The sequence below is a fragment of the Halichoerus grypus genome, chromosome 2 (assembly GCF_964656455.1).
Source record: "Halichoerus grypus chromosome 2, mHalGry1.hap1.1, whole genome shotgun sequence".
Taxonomy (NCBI): Eukaryota; Metazoa; Chordata; class Mammalia; order Carnivora; family Phocidae; genus Halichoerus; species Halichoerus grypus.
The window spans coordinates 190,909,942-190,932,399 of NC_135713.1; the positions used below are offsets into that span (position 1 = coordinate 190,909,942).

The 22,458-nt window shown below is 51.5% G+C and overlaps 1 protein-coding gene across 1 annotated transcript; it reads left to right on the forward strand.

The window, feature by feature from the left end:
* Window positions 1–6,714: 6,714 nt before the first annotated feature.
* Window positions 6,715–21,010, forward strand: HROB (homologous recombination factor with OB-fold). The gene is made up of 10 exons (XM_078066379.1): window positions 6,715–6,771; window positions 7,677–7,727; window positions 10,979–12,154; window positions 13,411–13,494; window positions 14,881–15,021; window positions 15,606–15,714; window positions 15,902–15,987; window positions 16,284–16,409; window positions 18,596–18,713; window positions 20,904–21,010. Exons 1-10 carry the CDS (start codon window positions 6,715–6,717, stop codon window positions 20,993–20,995), a joined length of 2,040 nt encoding a protein of 679 aa, XP_077922505.1. The 3' UTR covers window positions 20,996–21,010.
* The last annotated feature ends 1,448 nt before the right edge of the window (window positions 21,011–22,458 follow it).

Below are 22,458 nucleotides of genomic sequence, written 5' to 3' on the forward strand. Positions count from 1 at the left end.
GAGAGAGAGCACATGAGAGGGGGGAGGGTCAGAGGGAGAAGCAGACTCCCTGCCGAGCAGGGAGCCTGATGTGGGACTCGATCCAGGGACTCCAAGATCATGACCTGAGCCGAAGGCAGTCGCTTAACCAACTGAGCCACCCAGGCGCCCTTTTTTCACCATTTTAAATAATGCTGTGGTGCATGTTCTTATAGCTAAATCTTTGTACACATCAATTATTACTTTCTTAAGAAAAATTCTTAGAAGTAGAGTTGTTTTGTCAAAGGGTGTACACATTTTTAAGGCTTTCGATGCTATTTTCTGGCCCAGTAAGGGACACCAGCATGGGGCCAGCTGTCGAAGTCAGAAGCCTCAGATAAGGTTCGGTCCAAGAGAAGAAGGCTGACTGAGAGGACTAGTGGTATATAGGTGGTGGGGGGAACAGGTTAGGGAATGCGGAGGAGAGAAGCTACCAGGCTTTGAAGATTGCCTGGTACTGGGGGGACACTATGTGGGACTTCTCTGGAAACTAGAGGAATACTCTTGTCCCCTCTAGATCCCCTCTTCACCAGCAGCCACCCTCCAGGCAGCACCCCTCAGGGACGCCTTCCCTGCCACTCCCTGTTCCTCTTGATGCTCCTCCAAGCAAGCTGGATGACAGCTCCCTGAGACCCAGCCAGCTGCAGCCTGCCCTGAGCCCTACACACCCCCACAGCCTTGAAAGGGTCAGCCTGGCTTCCAAAGGCAGACCCTGGCACCTCATCAAGGGTCCAGCCTCCCTGCGCCGCCCCCCCCCAGCCTTGGAGGAAGACCAACTGGGAGAGGCTAGAGCAGGTGGGTGTTGGATGGGGGGGCATAGATCTTGAGATGACTCACACGCCACCCGAGGGGAGAAAGGGGCTGGAGGATGAATGGATTGCAAACCAGAAGGAGGAGCTGAGGAGATGAGCTTTGGTGCCTTGATTCGCCCGCGTCAGTTTCTTCAACATCTGCAGTGCGTGGGGTTGAGCGATCCCACTGGGGGGTTGTAGGGGGTAGGGCTGGGAGGCTGGCTGACGTTTGCTTCCCGCCTGCTGGGTCGGCCGAGCAGTTCATGAATGACTCACCTCATTGTCAGGCTGATTCACTGCTCTCCTGGGGACTTGGAGGGCGGGGGGGAGGCTGCAGCAGCCCCCTCGGTACGACTCATACTGTCGCACACACGCGCGCAACACGCACACACGCGCACACACGCGCGCGGGCGGGGCTCCAGCGTGTCCACTTACCTGCTGGGGTCAGGACCCCATAAATGGGTTTCCGGGGGGAGAAGGAGGGGGAGGCACACCACTCGGTCTGCGGAGAACAAGTTTGAGGTTTCTGTCTAGTCTACCCATGGCTATTTACATTTAAACTGATTAAAATTAAATACAATTAAAACTTCAGTTCCTCAGTCTGACTAGCCCCATTTCAAGTGCTCAGCAGCCACATGTGGCTAGGGGCTACTCTATTGGACACAGCGGATGGAAAATACCTCCATCGGGGTGGATGGGTGGCGCAGTCTGTCTTCTAAGCGTCTTCTGTCTTCTAAGCGTCTTCTGTCTCCTAAGCGTCCCTCTTCTCAGCGTCTGTCTTCCCCTCAGGTCATGATCCCAGAGTCCCGGGATCCAGCCTCTCCCTAAGCAGGGAGTCTGCTTCTCCCTCTCCCTCTGCCACGCCCCCTGCTTGTGCTCCCTCTCTCTCTCTCTCTCTCAAATAAATAAATAAAATCTTAAAAAAAAGAAAAGAAAATACCTCCATCAACACAGAATGGTCTATCAGTAGCGCTGGTCTATACAAACTTCGCACACAAAGCTGCACAAGCAGATCAGCCCTCCCCCGGCCCCAGACACTCGACACCCCCACCCTCTATGCAGCACACAATAGACATTTAATTCCACTCACTCACACAACACCCACCCACCAACACGGTTAGGCAAGACTCTCAATGTGTATACACATTTGCGGTGCATGCCGCTGTCCATACCAAGGCGAATGTAAATATAAACACTTAAACACACATCATCGCACTGATTCACATACAACGGCTCATACAATAAAAATACAAATTAGGGCAAAATGCATTTGCAAATATGCTGAAATAGATACAAACTCAAACCATGTGGTTCTCATAACAAATCTCAGCACATTTTCGCAAACTCAAGTACGGGGAAAGGGAACCCACATTGTTGAGCCCCTGCCAACATGCCAGGCATGGAGTTAGCCATTTTGATGTATTAATTCATTTAATCTCACAGCAACCTTGCAAGGAAGATGTATTATTCCATTTTTATAGATGAGACAGCTAAGTTTCAGAGAGGTAAAGTAACTCAGTCACACAAGCCAGGGTCAAATATAAACCAAGATTTGTCTAACTTCATAGCCAATATGCAGCATGCTATCTCCAAACACATGTGCATAGGCATGCACGTGCATGCACGCACACACACACACACTCAAGGTGTACCCTCCTTTGTACCTAAGAAGGTAAGTCTTGTCGGCCAGCAACTGCAGGGATTTTTGGAAATAAGCATGGAGTTGCCCAGATTCATTTACATTCCCTCCTGAGAAATGGCATTAAGTCATTCAACAAACACTTGCTGAGTGTCTTCCATGTGTCAAATCCTATGTTAAATACTGGTTCACAAAGGAAACGCCACAGTTGTTGCCCTGAAGGAGTTCAAAGTGAAGGTGTGAGGTGTGAGGGAAACCTAAAGACAATACAGGACACACAAGAGACCCAAGCTATAATGAAAGTAGGCCAAAAATGCAGGGAACCAAAAGGAAGGTAAGCTGGGTCTCCTGGAGCAGTAAGGGAGGCTTCTTAGAGGAGGCAGCCTGTGAGCTGGGACATGAAGAAGGAGTGGGGTGGAGAGGGATTGGTATTGATTGGGAGATTGGTTGAGAGATTAGCTAGGGCAGGGAGGCAGATGCCAGGAGATTGCAGGCCCTGGGGATTTTATATGTCATCCCCCAGCAACTGGGGGAATTGAAAAATTTTTACAGTGGGAAATAGGACCCCATTTGCATGTTAGAAAGAATGGACAGAAGGGAAGAAAGCTTGGACTAGGGAAATCATGCAGGAAGCTACCACAATAGCCCAGACAGGAGTTGGTAAGGCTTGATGTACAGTGAAAGGCATCTAGACAAGGTGAGGGACAGACAGGGATGGGGGAGTTGGGGTCTATCCTGGTCCTGAGAAAGAGCAATGCAACAGGTTTCTGACCCATGAAAATGTGATGAAAGCCTGGATTCTCTCTCAGAACAAGGCATATATTCATAGGCACACTATCTTTTGCGCATAATTATAGGGATTTTTAATCCCTGAAGCCCCAGGTTAAGAACCCAGTTCCTTGGAATTCTAACAGGCAAAACAACATGGTGGTTAAACCTGTGGAGGCTAGAATCAGACAGCCTGCTTCATCACCTCAGCTCCACCACCTATTACTTATATGAACTTGGGCGGGACATTGACTCTTTCCTTTTGTGCAAAGCAGAAGTGAACCTAGCACCTATATTGAGGCTTGTTACAATAATCAAGTGAACCAATACATGGAAAGTTCCAGAATCTTGCTCAGGAAGTACTGGCTGCTATTACTATGGGTTAAATCAGAGTGTTATTAAGACGCACACATGGGGCGCCTGGATGGCTGAGTTGTGTTAAGCATCTGATTTCAGCTCGGGTCATGATCTTGGGGTCCTGGGATTGAGCCCTGTGTTGCTCAGTGGGGAGTCTGCTTCTCCCTCTCCCTCTGCCCCTCCCCCCCCACTTGTACGCTCACTCTCACTCTCTCTGTCTCAAAAAAATAAATAAAATCTTTTTGGGGTGCCTGGGTGGCTCAGGCCTTAAGCGTCTGTCTTTGGCTCAGGTCATGATCCCAGGGTCCTGGGATCGAGCCCCGCATCGCATCGGGCTCCCTGCTCAGCAGGAAGCCTGCTTCTCCCACTCCCCCTGCTTGTGTTCCCTCTCTTGTTGTGTCTCTGTCAAATAAATAAATAAAATCTTTAAAATAAATAAAGAAATAAAATCTTTTTTAAAAAGACCCCCTCACTACACTTACTCCCCTTTGTACCCCACTTCATAGCTGGGGAATCTGTTGTCTTCTGGTGTGGCCCTCCAGCCTGAGTCCTAGCACCCATTTTGCCCTTTCCCAGAACCCACCCCTTCCCTTTTGGCTGAGTCTCCATTATCCTCAAGCCTGGTTCTTAGAATTAACATTAACCTCTCTTCTAGGAGGAGGGAAAGGCGCCTGGGTGGTTCAGTTAGTTAAGCATCTGCCTTTGGCTCAGGTCATGATCTCAGGGTCGTGGGATCAAGACCCTTGGCAGGCTCCCTGCTCAGCAGGGAGTCTGTTTCTCCCTCTGCCTCTGCCCCTCCCCCCGCTCATGCGTGCTCTCTCTCAAATAAATAAACAAAATCTTAAAAAAAAAAAATAAGAGGAGAGAGAAGAGGACATAGGCCCCATCACCATGGAGACCCAGTCCTTGCCTTTCCCATAAGATGACAGTAGGAAGAAGAAGACATTTGATTTGGGGGAAGGGGGACCCTTCAGCATGGGGGTCCTTCCCAACTCTAAAATCACAGACTACCTCCTCACTGTGTCCTGTCAGCTCCTCTCTAAAGTGTCCCAGGTCCTCATTTTCCATTTGCTCCGACCACCTACCCCCACCCCCATCCAGGTTCTAACAGGAGTTGGGGGCAGTAGATGCCAAATTCATTGAACTTAGAAAAGTGATGGAGAAGAAAACAGGATTTCCCATCAGAAGATCCACCACTGAGTGACTGTGTGACCCTGATGGGGTCTCTTACCCCCTGGGCCTCAGTTTCCTAATCTGTAAAATAATACTGGCCCCCCATTCTTCATGGGATCTTTGTAAAGACAAAATGAGCTAGCGGTTAAAATTGGAAGCTGCAAACTTCAGTGTGGGTAGGAGTTGCTCTTAGTCCTCTTGGCCTTTTGGGCTCTGTGATCCCCCTTCAGCTGGAGCTGACAGAGCCCAGAGGTCCCAGCACCCCTGCAACTGGGTCTCCAGGACTATCTGGAGCTGAGCAGAATGAGCTGCTCTTGAGAAGAGAAGGCCTGTAAGTGGGAGAGTTGGGGTTTTGTACCCCAGCTCAGAAGAAGCACAGAGGCTGTGAGGGAATTCCTAACTTGGATGAGAGTTAGGGGTCCAGCTTCCATCTTCCATCGCCATTCTGGCTTCCATTCTGACATGGGACAGGTAAACTGGTCCACAAGAAGCTATGATGGTTGCCCAGAGGTGAGGCCAGGCCAAGCCACTCTGGGGAAGATCCAAAGCTGGTTCAGATCACATCATTAAGAACTTGAGTCAGCTACCTTCCTCCTGCCTTTTGAATCCTCAAACCTATGCGGCCCTACCATCACTCTAACTAGCCCTATAATAACAAGCGAGAAGAAAAACAGAGAGAGGACTGAGGGCTGGCTCATGAGAGCTAGCTCTGCCAGCTCACTGGATCCGGGCCCATCTCTCTGCACAACTATCCTAGACTATCTTTTGACCTGTGTCTCCCTGACTTGTGAACTTGAGGACACAAGGAGTCATTAATTTCTCTATCCCCAGTGTTAAGTACTGTGCCGGATACACATCAGTCATTGTACCATTCCTTCAATAATTCTATTGAGCATTGTGCTAAGTGCTGGGGACATAAAGTTTAACAAGCCAGACCAAGTCCCTGCCCTCATGGAGCTCATTTTTGTTTGGTTTTTGGTGCTGAAACCCGGGAGCTCATATTTTAGTGAGGAAGACACACAATAAAGATGTAAACCATGACAATTATAAATTATGAAAAGTGCTGAGAAGGAAATAGAGTGTTGGATGGGGGGATGGATGTTCCTTGAGAGATAAGTGACAGGGAAGATCTGAGATCTAAGCTGAAATATGAAGGATTGAAAAGAGCAAGACGAAGAACATCTTTGCTTAATATATGTGTTGCAAGTATGGATGGCTAGATGAACAGACAAACAACCAATGGGGCGGATTCTTTTTTTTTTTTTTTTTAAGATTTTATTTATTTATTTGACAGAGAAAGACACAGCGATAGAGGGAACACAAGCAGGCGGAGTGGGAGAGGGAGAAGCAGGCTTCCCGCCAAGCAGGGAGCCCGATGCGGGGCTCGATCCCAGGACCCTGAGATCATGACCTGAGCTGAAGGCAGACGCTTAACGACTGAGCCACCCAGGCGCCCCCCAATGGGGCGGATTCTAATGTGAACCAGAGTTAAGCTTCAGTACCCAGTCCCTGGTGTGCTTAATTCAAGAGAAGAGGGTGGGCGGGGCTGGGGACCCAGGATTCCCAACCTGCTCTCCCAGAACTCCAGTTGAACCAGCCGACCTGGCCCGAGGGGCCGCTGGGGGGCGACCGAGAGCCCACTCATTTCCCTTTAAGGCCGAGGCGGAAGACAGACGGAGGAAGGGCCTTTGTGTCGGCGGGATAGAAATAGGCCCGCCCCTTTAAGAGGGCGGAGACGCTGGAGTGGCGGCCACTTCGAAAGCGGCCCCGGGCTCCGGTCCCCGGCTTCCCGGCGACCCTCTCTCGGCCCCCTCCCGGGTCGCAGAGTCCTGTCTTTGCGACCTCGCACCAGAGACCCCGCTGCCCGGACTCCGCCTCTCCCGCCCGGGACAAGTCCGAGGCCCCGGCGACCCCTCGAGTCGGGGCCTGCCCGGCTAACCCTCCGTCGGGAGGCCGCCCGCCGTCGCCATGGTAATGCTGCGCCCCGGGCCGCGGAACTGCCTTCGGGCTCGCGGCCCCTCACTCGTGCGAGCTGCACGGCCGGGTTAGGGTTTGGGTCAGAGCTTGGTGGCTTCGGGACACCTGGGCTCTAGTCAGGGCTTGCCTGAGACCCTGGGAAGGTTCTCTCCACACACCTCCCTCTGGGCCTGTTTCCCTCCTGCTGCCTTCCATCTCTTCTTGGAGAACTGCTCGCATCGTTCGCATCGTTGAGCTCGGGGTGCTCCAACGTCACGCCTCCAGAGCCGACCCCCTCCTCCTAGCCGGTTACCCTCTGATCCTTGGACGCTGGGGGGTGGGTGTGTCTAACTGCAGCTCTTGCCTGCTCTGGCATCTGGCCTTAGGCACAGCCCGCCGCGCTGGGCTTGACACGTGCCTCAGAATTGGCTACAGCAGCCCTGCTGCCTAGAAAGAGGGAACTGTGGACCAGGGCATCCTGCCCTCCTGGGACGCTGGCTTTGGTGCATTGGATTAGATAGAAGGAAACCACTTGTTTCAGAAACAAGGCCACTGTGCTGGGCATGCCTGGATTTATGGTAACCTCTCCTACGTTTGACATAGGTTCCCCAGGCCAAATCTTTGGGATGTTGCAAAATCCTTAGGCCCATGTGCACAGTGCTGAGTCTAAAGAATGACCCATGCTCCCTTTGTCAGCCTTCCCCTTGCCTCCTCCTCCCTCTTTCAAGGCGAATGCAGATGGACCTGAGTGGATTATTTTACAAGAAAGGATTCCAAATCATGTAAATCTTTAAGTAAATCCCATCTCTTCCCTCCTCATCCCTTATTCCTCCTTCAGCACTAGCAAAAAAACAAAACAAAACAAAACAGTACACCTGATGGTCTTGTTAGAATTGGAAGAAGCACAGTGAGGACAGAATGTACTTGCAAACAGTATCTCTCCTCCAACCTCAATTGCTTTGTTTTCCTTTCAGGCATGCAGTTTGCAGAAGCTGTTTACTGTGGAAGAAGAGTTTGAAGATGAGGTAAGGAAGTGTTGGTGATCACAGATAGCAGAGGAGGTCTTGAGTTGTCAACACCCAGACCCAGAACATTTTGAAGGAGTCTGCCCCAGCCTCCTTTTACTTGACATGTATAGCTTTTTTTGTCTGTGACAGGCTGAGAGAAGATGAGACATGTAAACAGCCTACTTTACTGTTTTAGAGACAGAAAAACAGAGCTGCCTAATTGGCATACCTTTAAATTACAAGGGCCCTTGCCTGGAAGCTGGGTCATGTGGATGATTCAGTTCACCTTTATGATGGAATACTCGAGGTGGGAAGAAAGTTTATGGAGAACCAGAGACAACACAGTTAGTGGATGACAGGAGGACTGGGGTCACCAAGTGGCTATGTGAGCCAGGGCAAATTACTTCACTCTCTGGCCTTCTGTTTTCTCTTCTATAATAGGAGGGATGTTCTTTTGCCTCAGATGTTCTTCCCTTCCCTCTCTCTCAGAAGATGAGGGATTAGACTAGATCGGAAGCTGGCACATTAGAATCACTCCTGCTGAGGCCCTGACACACACCAATTAAATCAGAATTTCTGGGGATGGGCCCAGGCAGGGCTATTTCTAATCTTGGGGTATAGTCAGAGATCACTGAACTAGCTAGCAATCCCCACAGCTCTCTTCCCACTCAGATCCAATGGACATAGTTTCATCTGGGAGGTCCAAAATTGCTACCTGAAATCCTTCTCAGAAAGAGGCAGGATTTAAGTGAGTAAAATGCAAAAAAAGGTAAGAATACAGCACCAACAACCAGGGTGAGGTCTTGGCCTCCTGATTCCAGGCTAACATACGTAGATACTAAACTACATTTATAGAGTAGAATTATTTATCAATGACAAGCCATTCAAACTTACTTTTTGTCTCCCAGTGCTGTGCATTAAAAATCATGTTTAGAATTTGTCGAGATGCCCCATTTGTACCTAGTATGGTGATGAATGCTGCACCAGGGACCCAAGCCCCACGTTCCCCTTCCTTTGAAGCTTTTGGAACCTAAGGTTTGAAAGGGAAAACAGACCTTCCTCAGACCTCTTAAAAACCGGTCTCTGGCATGTCTCATTCACTGAGGCCCTAAGACATGGTGACAGGGACACATATGGGTTCTAGTCCTGGTTCTGTAAAGTTACTTAACTTCTGAATCTCCACTTCTGCATCTGTAAAACAGGAATAATAATAACACCTATTAGGGCCATCATGAAAACTCATTGAGAGAATTCTGGTAAAATGTTTACATGGTCCCTGGCACCCAGTGCCATTTCAAATTGTTAGATGTTCTCGTCATCACTTGGGGACTTGAATTTTGTTTTTATATAAAAATTCAAAATTGCCAGCTTTGTTGAGGAGATGTGTCCTTGTCTTTGTCTTTCAGCTTTGGAGATGTGTAATTACAGGCTGAAAAAGTGACTGCTAAGTGCCCCACTTGGGTCTTACCAGGTGATGGGAGGACTGCTGAGCCGGCAATGGGATTAAGAGTGAAGGTCTCTGGGACACCTGGCTGGCTCAGTGGAGCATGTGACTCTTGATCTCGGGGTCTTGAGTTCGAGCCCCATGTTGAGCGTAGAGATTAAATTTAAAAAAAAAAAAAAAGAGTTCAAGTTTCTGTTCCAAGACCAGTCCCTTTCCCCCTTTCCCAGGGAGATGACGTCATGTCTAAGAGTGAGCCCTTTAGGGGAAAAGGGATCCATCAACCTCCAGGATCATCAGGATTTCATTGCTGCTGTAATTCTGATATTGTTATTGCTAAACCCTATGGTAGTCCTGCTGGAGTATGCTACTCTCCTGATAATACACAAAGCAGGAAAAAACCTTCCCCTGGCCCAGACAGTCCAATGCAGTGGCAGAGGATGGGGGTGGAGGGGACCTTCCTGTCAGTTAAATCAGCAGCTCTGACTCAAAAACACCCTCAGAACAGGTCTGTTGCTCTTGAAGGTGTCAATCTCACCTTGCTTCCCAACTGGAATCCATACTTAATTTAACTTGCTTGAAAAGCTATATTTAACTTCTGCCTATTTTGCTAGATCCAAGGCCTCTGGCTTACTGAAGGCTGTGTGTGTGAGTGTGTGTGTGTGTGTGTCTGGTGGATGGGGGGAGGAGTGGGTTGAGGACAGGCAGCATGACCAGCTGGAGAGACCCCTATTGCACAGGCTGGACACCAGGAAACTTGTTTCCTTGAGATGCGTGTGTGACCTTGGGTGATTTGATTCTTGGTGCCCGGGTATGTTTGCTTCTGCCTGCTCCCCCACCCCCCAGGAGAAGCTACCTAAAGACTTAGCCTTAGAAAATTTCTTTTTTTTTTTTTTAAGACTTTTTTCCTCAAGTTTTTAATTAATTAATTTGTTTATTTATTTTTAGAGGGGGGAGGGGCAAAAGGAGAGGGAAAGAATCTCAAGCAGACTCCCCACTGAGCGTGGAGCCCAATGCAGGGCTCGATCTCATAACCCTGAGATCATGACCTGAGCCGAAATCAAGAGTCGGACACTTAACTGACTGACCCACCCAGGCGCCCCTCTTCAAATTTTTATTTAAATTCTAGTTAGTGGGGCGCCTGGGTGGCTCAGTTGGTTAGGCATCTGCCTTCAGCTCGGGTCGTGATCCTGGGGCCCTGGGATCGAGCCCTGCATTGGGCTCCTAGGTCAGCAGGTAGTCTGCTTCTCTCTCTACCCACCCCTCGCCACAGCTCGTGCTCTTTCTCTCTCTCTCTCTCTCTCTCTCTCTCACTCTCAAATAAATGAATGGAATCTTTAAAAAATAAATAAATTCTAGTTAGTTAACATACAGTGCTAAAGATTTTATTTTTAAGTAATCTCTACATGCAAAGTGGGACTTGAACTCACGACCCTGAGATCAGGAGTCACATATTCCACCAACTGAGCCAGCCAGGCACCCCTGAATGTTTCTGGGAGAAGCCTGGGGGTGCTGGGGCACCTGGCTGGCTCAGTCGGTGGAGCATGCGACTCTCAATCTTGGGATTGTAAGTTTGAGTCCCACATTGCATGTAGAGATTACTTAAAAAAAAATAAAATCTTAAAAAAATAAAATCTTTAAAAAAAGTGGGGGAGTGGGCTTATGGGCAAGGTCAAAGGTGGTGAGAGACCCCACCACGGCCTTCCATGCCTTGGTTTCTTGCTTACATGTATCTGCGCCTACAAACATACCACATGCCTGAAACAGTAAAAGCAGAGTGTTTCTTGATTTCTGGATGCCAAGACCCACCGTCTCTGCTTCTTTGTAGGACTTCTTGTCTGCTGTGGAGGATGCAGAGAACCAGTTTGCTGGCTCGCGGCCTGTGAAGGCTGGGTGCCTGAGACCCGTCTCTTCCAGGCCACAGGACTCCACGCAGGCACAGTCTTCTGGGCAGTTGCCATCAGGCCCCTCTGCTCCTTCAGAGGCTTTGCGCCTGTCAGCTCTGGGACTCCGCCTTCCTACCTCCAGCATGCCTGGGGCCATCAGGGGTCCACCTTCCGTAGGAACAGCCCCCCTAAGGCCTGTCTCGACTTCTAGCAGCTGGACTGGCCATCAGAGACAAGTGACACTGACTGAAGTGCTCAAAGAGCCAGCCAGACCCCAGACCTCCGCTTCCTGCCCCCTGCTCAGGTTTGAGAGCCAGCAACCAGTGACTGGGGGCTTCGAGGGGCCTGAACAAGATGAATTTGATGAGGTCCTGGCAAGCATGGAGCTGGAGGGGCCTGGCATGGAGCTGGACATTGGAGTCAGCAGTGAGGCCCCAGGAATCCTGCCCACCTGGCATCAGGAGGACTCAGCAGTGGCTAAAAAGGCCCGGGTAGCTGATCTGAGCAGGTCTTGCCGAAAGGGGCCCACACCTGCTCCCCACATACCTAGGGTCCTGTCAGCCCACGATGAGCCTCCAGGGCCTGTTGTCCACTGTAGGACTCTACAACCCCCCGTGAGATCTGGTGCCACCAGCAGCCTTCCCATCCCAACTGCTTCAGTGGTTCCTGCTCAGCAGCCCCCCTGGGAAGCCTGTCGGAAGGGCCCCCCAGTTCAGGCACCACAGCCTCCCCAAGCGGCTGGCAGGCCTGTTCGGAGCAGCCCTCAAAACCATTTCCCCGGTCACTCATTCCAGTGTCCAAATGCCTCCATCCCTGGCAAATCTCATTTTCCCGGACCACGAACTCCCAACTCGATCTGTTCTACTCCCTCAAGGACTATCTCTGGATCATTTCCCCGGAGCCCCTTACAACCCCGAGCTCCAGTGTCTTCTGTCAAGTGTCCTCTCAGCACCCCAAAGAGCCCCCATTCCTCCCCGGCTCCCCAGGCAGTTCTGCAGACGCCCATCGTCACCAACCACCTGGTGCAGCTGGTCACTGCCGCCCACCGGCCACCCCAGCAGCCTGCCCACGCCAAAACTCGCCGCTTCCCCGGCCCGGCTGGGGTCCTGCCTCACCAGGTGAGGGACAGCTTGTCTTCGGCAGAAGCTGGACCTGTCCGGGACACGGGCGGGGGGTGGGGCGGGAGGGAGAAGCAGGAGTTCCAGTGCCATCCAGTCCCACAATATCCTTACTCCTGGGGGGTGGGAGGGAAGGAAGGAAGTGCAGAGAGGGGGTTTCCAAAGCTGCAGCAGTTCAAAGAAGTGGGAAGGAAGAATTGAATGCTCGAAAAGCCACAGGTGAGAGAGCGCTTCAGGCCCTGAGAACTTCACGACTTTCCTTTGTTGAGCGCCTCCTGTTGCTCCACTGGGGCGGGAAGATCCGTTCACTTATATTTACTAAGGACTTGTATGCGTTGGGCGATTTGCTTGGAACTGAGAACGCAGAGGTTAAAATAGAAGTAGCTCCTGTCCCAAGTTGTTCACGGCACAGCAGAAGAAGCCGATGCGAAGGAACGATGATACGTAAAATGCAGTGTCCCTGGGTGCTGCGGAGACACTGGGCTCCTTGGGCTTCCTGAGTGGGCTTTGGAGGGTCAGGGAGGAGGTTAACAGGTGTGTGTAGGAAGGCTGTGCTCTGGGAGGCATTTCAGCAGTGGGAAGACAGGGAAGAGCGTGTGCGAAGGCACAGAGGTGTAAGGGCAGGATGCTGTCAGAGGTACACGGAACAGGTCACTGTGGCCGGCGTGTGGGGTCCGCGTGGGGAAGCTGTGCTATGCTGACAGTTTGGATTTCAGCGATGGTGGAGGGACAGTATCCATCAAACCATCTTGGATCAGATCCCAGATCATGGGACCCTGAGGGTCCGCTCTGGTTGTGATTGGTGTACTCCTTTTCTTGCATTTTAAGGGTGGTTCAAATAATTTCTGCCCGTTCCTTGCCCTTTGCTAGCACTCTAAGGAAAATCCAAGGAGGCTGTCCACATTCCTCCTGGGCTGGAGCTCTGTGGGGGAGGGGTAGGTCCCTGAGAAGGGACTTGGGGAAGGCTGCCCCTGGGCCTATCCCAGGCCTCTCTATCCGGGTCATTGCCTCCTTCAGGAAGCCCTGGGTTCTGCTCCTGGGCCAGCTCCAGCTTCCTCACATTCCCTAAACAATCCCCAAAGCATCTTTTTTGAGCTGCCAACAAGGCTCCCGAGACTTCGTTAGGAGAGATGTGATATGTGTTAATTGTCCCTGATAGTTTCCTGAACTCATTATGTAAGCCAGACAAGAAGCTGTACTTGTAGGTAACAGCTGCTGTGCTTGCTCTCGCCTTCCCCTTCCCTCTCCCCTTGTAGCACAGTGAGAAGAATCTGGAGGAGATCGTGGTTTCCACACCCCAGACTCCGACTCACAGTGCTCGGGCTAAATTCCGGACAGAGGTAACTAGTTCCACGCAAATGCTGGTTTTCTGGGCATCGTTTAAGAGCAAGCGAGGGACATCCCCGCGGGTTCCAGGAGGTGGGAAGCAGTCTACGCTGCTAGGCCTGTTCCCGGGGTCACGCACCAAAGGTCACGCACATGGTGAAGGCCGTTTGGAGAGGTGGCGGTTTTACTGGCATAAGGGGAAGCCTCTCCTGATGCTGCCCGAAGTCATGCGTCCAGTCTTCTTTCTCATCTAAGAAAGAAAGGCCCAGCTAACTTCCATCTTCCCTCAGGGGAGGGGAGTGTCAGAAGTATGAGGAAATTGTATCTCAGGATCCCCTCCTCTCAGGTTTCGCGGAACTGAGCTGGGAAGGATCTGCCTTCGTCTGGCCTCCAGTGGGTTTCTTTTTGGTGGGTGAGACCCATCGTCCCTCCTCACTGGGATTCTGGTTGACCTGCTCTGCCCTCAGACCTACTTTTGCTTTTAATTCTCTTTGCTGCACTTCCACAGATCCACCAGCCCGCTTCAGATCCAGAGTAGCAAATACTCATCTGGATACAAAGCATTCTTTTTTTTAAGATTTTTTATTTATTTATTCGAGAGAGAGAGCGTGAGAGCAGGGCACAGGGAGGTGCAGTGGGAGAGGGACAAGCAGACTCTGCACTGAGTGAGGAGCCCAATGCGGGGCTCGATCCCATGACCTGATCATGACCCGAGCTGAAACCAACAGTCAGACACTCAACCGACTGAGCCACTCAGGTGCCCCAAAGCATTTTTTAATATAAGGAGGTTAATAGTCAAGCCAGAGGCATCCCAAATAAACTATGACTGGTTTCAAAATGGCTAAGGCACTCGGGGCGCCTGGGTGGCTCAGTCATTAAGCGTCTGCCTTCGGCTCGGGTCATGATCCCAGGGTCCTGGGATCGAGCCCCGCATCGGGCTCCCTGCTCCACAGGAAGCCTGCTTCTCCCTCTCCCACTCCCCCTGCTTGTGTTCCCTCTCTCGCTGTCTGTCAAATAAATAAAATCTTAAAAAAAAAAAAAAAATGGCTAAGGCACTCTGGAAGCCTGTCAGTGTGTATGGGGGCTCCCTGGCCCTAAGACTTCTCGTGTCTATTACACAAGAGACGTAGCCTTTTGCTTCAATGCAACTAAAGTCAGGACTTGATTAAAATTAAATTAAAATAAAATAAAATAAGGAGCACCTTTGCTATCGCTGCTTAGTGAAAGATGTGCTATGCAACAAAATCTCACATACTGTTTTGTGATGTAGGAGAGGAGAGACTGGTCACCATGCTATAGGGAATTCGCCCTTCCCTCGCAGCCCCCCATCCTGTCTCAGCCAAGGTCTGTAGCAGGGTGAATCCATTAATGCAGGCTCCCCCTCTGCTCTGTGGTGCCAGATTGTTACTAGTTCCCAGGCATCGGCGGAGGAGGATTTTGGGCGAGGGCCCTGGCTGGCCATGAAGTCTGCTCTTGGCCTGGACGAGAGAGATTCTACCTGCTTCCTCCGTACCTACAGCATCGTCATGGTGCTGCGGAAGGTGAGGATCCTGGGTGCTGAGACGTGCAAGAAAGACCATTTTTCTCCTTTTCACCAACCTGCTGACCTACTCCACCTTAGGAAAGGGGCTGTCCGTTTGCTCCCTCTTACCCCAGGCCTATCTCTGAGCAGCTGCATGGAGCCCCTTTGGTTGTATCTTCCACTCACCCAGCATTTCACTACTATTGGGCACAGGTGGAAGGCGAAAGTGGGGTATGGGTATGTCTCTGCATGTCCAGGCCCTGGATGAGGTGGGGTGAGTACACGGCTACCTTTCAAGCTCCCTAGAGGTCCAGGGTCCCGTGCGGACACGTGCCCATGGCCTGCGGTGATGGAGCTCTGTATAAATACATAATATGCTGGGGAAAGGAAGCAGGGGGGATAAATGAAGGACCTGCCAGCCTCGGGTCTGCTAGAGAGAGACAGGATGAGTCCTTCAGACTGCCTTTTTGCCCTCCACAAAAGGCAGATCGTCACCACATCTGTACTCTGTGCCCCCTCCCAGCTCCCAGGTTGCCCTGGCACACTTGGGAACCTCACAGGTAGGACGTGGCTTGCTCAGCAAATGCCTCTCCTTGTAACCAGGCAGCCCTGAAGCAGCTTCCCAGGAACAAGGTCCCCAACATGGCAGTGATGGTCAAGTCCCTGAGTTGGAGCACGATGGACGCCAGCGTGGTTTTCAAGGACCCCACGGGTGAGGAGTCAGGTCCTGGGAGGGTCTGATGAGTGGCCTTCGTTGAGTTGAGGAGATGAGGAGGAATTGTCCTGTCCATTCGCAGACGGGAAAATTGAGGCAGTGAATGGCCCACTTCCCAGCCAGGGCCCAAACCAGTCCCTGTGCTGCCCTTGACCCAGACTGATGGGCCATGCGGTATTTGCAGGAGAGATGCAGGGCACGGTGCACAGGTTGCTGCTTGAGACCCGTCAGAGTGAGCTGAAGCCTGGCTCGGTGCTGCTGCTAAAGCAGGTATGGGGAGCTCCGAACGGGGACCTGCTCTCCAACCCTCCCACCCTGGAGAAGGCCCCTGAGTTGTCTGCCTGGCTCCCATTCTTCGGAGGTGGATGGGGATGAGGGGTTGTGCTGTGAGGGCAGGAGGGTGGGTGCGGTAAGTGGTTCTTCTCTGGCCCAGGGCTGGGGCAGAAGCAATTTGCGTGACCCTGGTGCCGAGGCCAGCAAAGGGGAGGTAGGCGGGGGACCAGGTGGCATCTGACAGCATCTAGTGCTCCATGAGGGCTCTGACCTTCCCCCTTCCTCGGCTCCAGGTTGGAGTGTTTTCTCCTTCGCTCCGAAATCACTACCTCAACGTGACACCCAACAACCTGGTCCATATTTACAGCCCAGATTCCGGGGATGGGAACTTCCTCAAGCCATCTCAGCCCTTCCCCAAGGTAAGAGGAGCAGGATGGAAAGGAGACTGACAGGGCCTCTTTCTGGCTGGATCTTCTGGTATCTTCCCGTCCATCACCCTGGGGAGCAGAGGCGTGAAGGGGGCCGTTGCCCTGAGATGAAGCGATGCCTTCGGGGACGGGGCCATCTCCTCCTGTTCCTGGTGCAGCCGCCTGCCAGCCGGTACAGTAACAGGACCTGGAGTAGCTGGCTTCTTGGGGATCTGATGGCAGACTTGGGCATCGGAGAGGATAGGAGTTACCTGAGAACTAACCAGGTTGTGGGTTTCCCAGGGGGTGCGGCCCTCAGATCTGACTCGGGGTCAGGTCAGCTACAGGTGGGTGCCGAGAACAGTGAGCCACGTGTGGCCTGTCGTGTGGCCAGCCCTTGCCCTGCGTCTGCCCTCCTGGCCTCCACCTCCACTGGGTGAGGGGGCACCCCCACAGAACTCAGGTGGGGACACCCCCCTTTTGGGAACTAAAGGAGACTGGGGTTCCAGGCAGCTCCACTCCAGGGTAAGAGTGCAGAGCCAGGCCTTGACTTGGCATATGGTCTCCCCTCTGTGGCCACCTCCCCCCTTCCTGGGATCCTGGGTTGTTGTCATGGCCTGGCCTGGGGGTCAGGAGACCTGGGTCATGTCCCCGCTCTGCTGGTAATTTGTAAGTGACCTTGGGCAAGTCCAAGTCCTGTCCCCACCCCTACTGTTGCTTCTTCTAAAAAGTGAATGGGTTAGGGGCGCCTGGGTGGCTCAGATGGTTGAGCGTCTGCCTTCAGTTCAGGTCATGATCCCAGGGTCCTGGGATCGAGTCCCGCATTGGGCTCCCTGCTCCTTGGGAGCCTGCTTCTCCCTCTGCCTCTCTCTCTCTCTGTCTCTCATGAATAAATAAATAAAATCTTTAAAAAAAATAAAAATAAAAATAAAAAAGTGAATGGGTTAGACTTGATGACTTCTACTCAAGTTACACCTTTAGCTCTAACGGGCTACTTCCACTGCTCTCATCTTTCCCCTTAACCTTCCACATTTTCTCAAAATCACCCCACTTCCAAAAAATCATCCTTCTTTTTCTTTTAAATTTCAAGGTATCCACACACATTGACAAAAATTGAAATGGTACAGAATAAAGCAAAACGTGAAACTTACTCTTCTCCATTCCCATCCCCTAGGGCTAATGATAGTTAACAGCTTAATTACTAATTTCCATTACCTGCCTGTATATTAGCTAGTGTGCAGATTGTTGCTGTTTTTTTTTTTTTTTTTAGATTTTATTTATTTATTTGACAGAGAGAGACACAGCGAGAGAGGGAACACAAGCAGGGGGAGTGGGAGAGGGAGAAGCAGGCTTCCCGCGGAGCAGGGGGCCCGATGCGGGGCTCGATCCCAGGACCCTGGGATCATGACCTGAGCCGAAGGCAGACACTTAACGACTGAGCCACCCAGTTGCCCCTAGTGTGCAGATTATTAAAAGCTTTTCTTCTTCTTCTTCTTTTTTTTAAAGATTTTATTCATTTATTTATTTATTTGAGAGAGACAGAGAGAGCACATGAGACGGAGGAGGGTCAGAGGGAGAAGCAGACTCCCTGCCGAGCAGGGAGCCCGATGCGGGACTCGATCCCGGGACTCCAGGATCATGACCTGAGCCGAAGGCAGTCGCTTAACCAACTGAGCCACCTGGGCGGCCCTCTTTTTTTTTTTTAGTAGGGGAGGGACAGAGAGAGAGAGAGAGAATCTTAAGCAGGCTCCATACCCAGTGCATTAGCCCAACATGGGGCCCAATCTCACAACCCCTGGGATCATGACCTGAGCTGAAATCAAGAGTTGGACGCTTAACCAGCTGAGCCACCCAGGTGCCCTTCAAAGCTCATTTTTAATCCCCGGCTAAATCCTCAACATATTTCTGAATGGCCTCTTCACTCTGCTCCAGCTATATATAGATTTCCTAAAACACTAGATACCAACAGAATTAGGAAAGAAAATCGCCCAAAAAAGTTTTTTGTGTTTTTAATTACCTGCTGTTTGGGGTGTTTGGTATTTCAGCTCCCTCCCCTGGGGGACTGGCCTCTGCCACACTCCTCTGTTGTGTCTTTCCTGAACCCCTACCTATTCCTTTGAGGTTGTCTGGGTGGACATGGAACTGTCCAGAAGGATGTCAGGGGCACGGGCATTAGTAACCAGGCTCTCTGTCCCCAGAACCCAGGAAGCTTCCCTGGCAGCCTCCATCATGAGACTGCAAAGTCTGGAAAAGGCCTCAGAACAGCAGGGAACGCAGAAGCGGCGGCACCCCCTGAGGAAGAGCTCCCAGAAGCAGGTAAGGCAGTCAGCCCACCCAGGAGCAAAAGCTGTTCTCCTTCTATTTCCTCTTGGATAGCACAGCCAGGAGAATCTGGCTGCATCTTTTCCCTCCTTCTGTGAATCTTTGGGTCTTAGAGAATCTTACAGAAATCAGATGTGGTATCTTTTCTGGCAAGGCTGTAGGCCACAGACTAATTAGCAGTGTGACAGGGGCCACATAAAGCAGATACAGTGGGATCCACAGGTCTCCCCCGTTTCTAGACCATGTGGTTAGCCACAAGGAGGAGATGGACTGGCACCATCCTTGTACCTCACCTTGGGTCTTCCGGGGGCTGATTTCCCCATCCTGACTAAGCTCAGATACCCTTCAGGCGGTGCTGAGGAGTCAAACCTCCATGTGGTTAGGGGGGGACCAAGATACAGACCTGAGAAGCCCAAAAACATACCTGTCAGGGTATGGCCGCTTGTTCCTCAGGAGGCAGCATCACCCAGGTGAAGCTAGCACAGTGCAAGTCTGATCCTTAGCTTTTTGGTTCCATAAATTCAACCCTGTCTGGCCCCCACGTTCATGGGATTATGGGTAAGTGTCTCACATTAACCAAATTCACATTAGACCAATGGATAAACCACAAAGCCCATTTACTTACAGCCTATGAAAAAGTATCTACCCCTTATGCTGGAATCTTCTCTGGAATGTTGCACTCGTTCCTTATAAGTAAGCTGGCTGACAAGCCAAACCATCATCAGAAGGTTGCTGGTGGTCATGAAATAAGTGAGGAGAGTTGCCTGTAGAATATTGTGGCTGGTGTCACATCTCCATTGTAGGGACAGACTTGCCAAGCAGGTAACCACTAGTGGTGACTGCACAGGGCTGGGAAACACCAATACTAGCTCTTACTCTGATTCCCAGTTTCCTAGGCCCACAATGTCTGCTCATTCCCCTTCATTTAACATCGAGTTTCCCCAAACAGTCATAGTGTAGCTAGTGAGGGGCACTTTTTTTTTTTTTTAAGATTTATTTATTCATTTGAGGCAGGGGAGGGGCAGAGGGAATGGAAGAGAGAGGATCTCAAGCAGACTCCCTGCTGAGCACGGAGTTGAATGTGTGGCTCGATCTCAGGACCCCAAGATCATGACCTGAGCCAAAATCAAGAGTTGGACGCCCAACCGACTGAGCCACCCAGGCGCCCCATCACCTTTTGTTGTTACAATCAAATTCCAGTCTTACTTCCCCAAGTACGGTGCTGGGCACCTTAATTAAATTTTGAATGCCAGCAAATGGACTTCCAGCAGCGTGTTTGTCAGGTGCTCTGTGCCAGACTGGAAGCTGGTCTCTGCAGGTGTAATGCCTAGTTCTTCTGACTCCGTGGGCTGCCTGAGCCCGGCCCTCACGCGGGACTTCTCTAGCTGGGAGCCGTGACTCTGGCATCAGACGGAGCTTGAGTATGCTCCCCACGGGCAGGCTGTTTGACCTCTTTAAACTCCTTCTCTCAGATAAAGTGGGGATGGCAACAGGAAGAACCATGCCCTGTAAAGGATACTGTGAGGACTGAAAGGGACGAGTACAGCAGGTGTGGCCTGAGCATGCGCTCAGCGAGTGGTAGCTGCTATTGTTAACAGTAATAGTACCGGCAGGGATTGCTGAGGTCAGCTCTATTTCCAAGTTCTCAGACATAAGCACCCAGCTGAGAACTGCAGTCAGGGACAGTTACTTTCATTCCACACGCCCAGGAACAAGGCCCATCAGGGAAGGGGCTGATGTCTCGCCCTCTTCAGGTGAGAAACCAGATTAATGGATGCCATGATTCTGAATGCGTCTCATGGCTTTTCCTGGCCTTTTGTCTTCCTCTGTCCAATGAGCACGTCGCACTAGCGGACCTCTGAAGCCTATCTGCTCAAGCGCTATGCCTCTGGATGGAAAAAGGGGTATCACCAAGGCCAAGGGGAGGGAGTGTCTTTCTTGACTGAAAGGTCCGGGCACTTTGTCCCTGTCTCTTGTGGTGTGTGCGTGTGTGGGAAGCAGAAGGAAGATGGGGGTCAGGCCAGCGTCAGGCCCGTTAGCCCAGTCACCACTGCCCGGGGGAGCTACCTCCCCAACTGTGCAGCCAGGTCCAGGCCCCCCTGAAAGGCAGGAGCTCTGGACCTGAGTCCTGTGGAACTCTAACGTTGTCACTAATTCTGTTTACCCTCTCCACGACCCCTGCAGATGACCTGGATGGACTCCTGAGTGAGCTCCCTGAGGACTTCTTCTGTGGGACCAGCAGCTGGGACTGCCCCACGGCAAGGCCCCCACCGTGAGCAGCCAGCCTCTTGGCACCCAGGCAAGGCTCTGGTTGGGTCTGATTGAGTCCCAGGGAGAGAGGAAGCCCAGCATGATGGGAGAATAAACAAAGCTCGGGACTATGGCTGCCCCTACCCAGGATGCCTTCCCTAGGAACGCCCTCGTCCCTCCGATTCTACACTGCTCTCACTTTGGGTCTTCTTTTGGCATTCCAGAACTCAGCCCAAGGATGGCCCTTCCACTCTACTGTCCTCCAAGCCCTTGGATGCAGCCGTTGTTCCTTTTCCTCCTGCCAACAGGGAAGGTGTGTCCCCCTCCGGCCTCCCCTTGACTTTAGAGGACCCCGATCCCTTTACTCCCTATTCCCTGGAGAGCTGAGGAGTCACACCACAGCCGTGGCGACCTGTCCCTCTGGTCAGGGGAGGAACACTCTCAGACTTCCCTCTGCTTTGTCTCGAGAGGCCTGCAGCTGCCCAGCTCACCTGTGCTCAGGTTCCCAGGTGTGGGGGCGGGGCTGGGGCTGCGGCATCTTGTTCGGAAATAAAGCAGCTGCCCACTTCACTTGCCTCCTCCTCTCCTTTCCACCCACCCCTGCTCCTTGTCCATCTGTCTTGCCGGTGGTGCTTTGCCTGGGGCGGAGCCAAGCTGCTCGTTTTCCTTCTCTCTCTCTCTCTCTCTTCATAAACTTTCCTTTTAGACAGTTTTAGATTTACAGAATTATTGCAAGATAATCCAGGGAGTTCCTATATACCCCACACCCAGTTTCCTCTGTCATTAGCCTCTTATACTAGGATGCACACTGCTTACAACTAACCAGCCAGTGTTGGGACATTACTATGAACTGAACTTCATGCTTTATTCAGATGTATTCAGTTTCCCTGTCGTCCTTTTTCTGTTCCAGGACCCCACATTCCATTTAGTTGCCGTGCCTCCTTAGGCTCCTCTTGGCTCTGGCATTTCCTCAGGCTTTCCTCGTTTTTCATGACTCTGATAGCTGCGAAGAGTACGGGTCAGGCATATTCCAGGATGCCCTCTATTGGAATCTGTCTCCTTAAAGAAAGATGAGACCGGGGTTATGTGTTTTGCCGAGGAAGGCCACCGAGGAAGGTATATTCTCGTCACACATCAAGGGTTGATGGTGACCTTGATGACCTGGCTCAAGTAGCATCTGTCAGGTTTCTCCACTGTAAATTTGCTTCTTCTCCCTCTTCATGCTGTCCTCTTTGGAAGGAAGTCACTAGGTGCAGCCCACACTTAACAAACAAGGAGTTATGTTCCACCCTCTCTAAGGACAGAATATCTATATAGTTTATTTGGAATTCTTCCTCATTTCTTAGTCCTACATTCATATCCGTCTGGACTCATGGGTGTTGTCTTATGCGTTGGGTTGTAATCCAGTGCCACTTTACTGTGTGGCCAAGCAACTGCTTGTCCCTGTAGCTTTGCTGTGCCACCTTTCAGACCAGAGTTGGACAAGGGC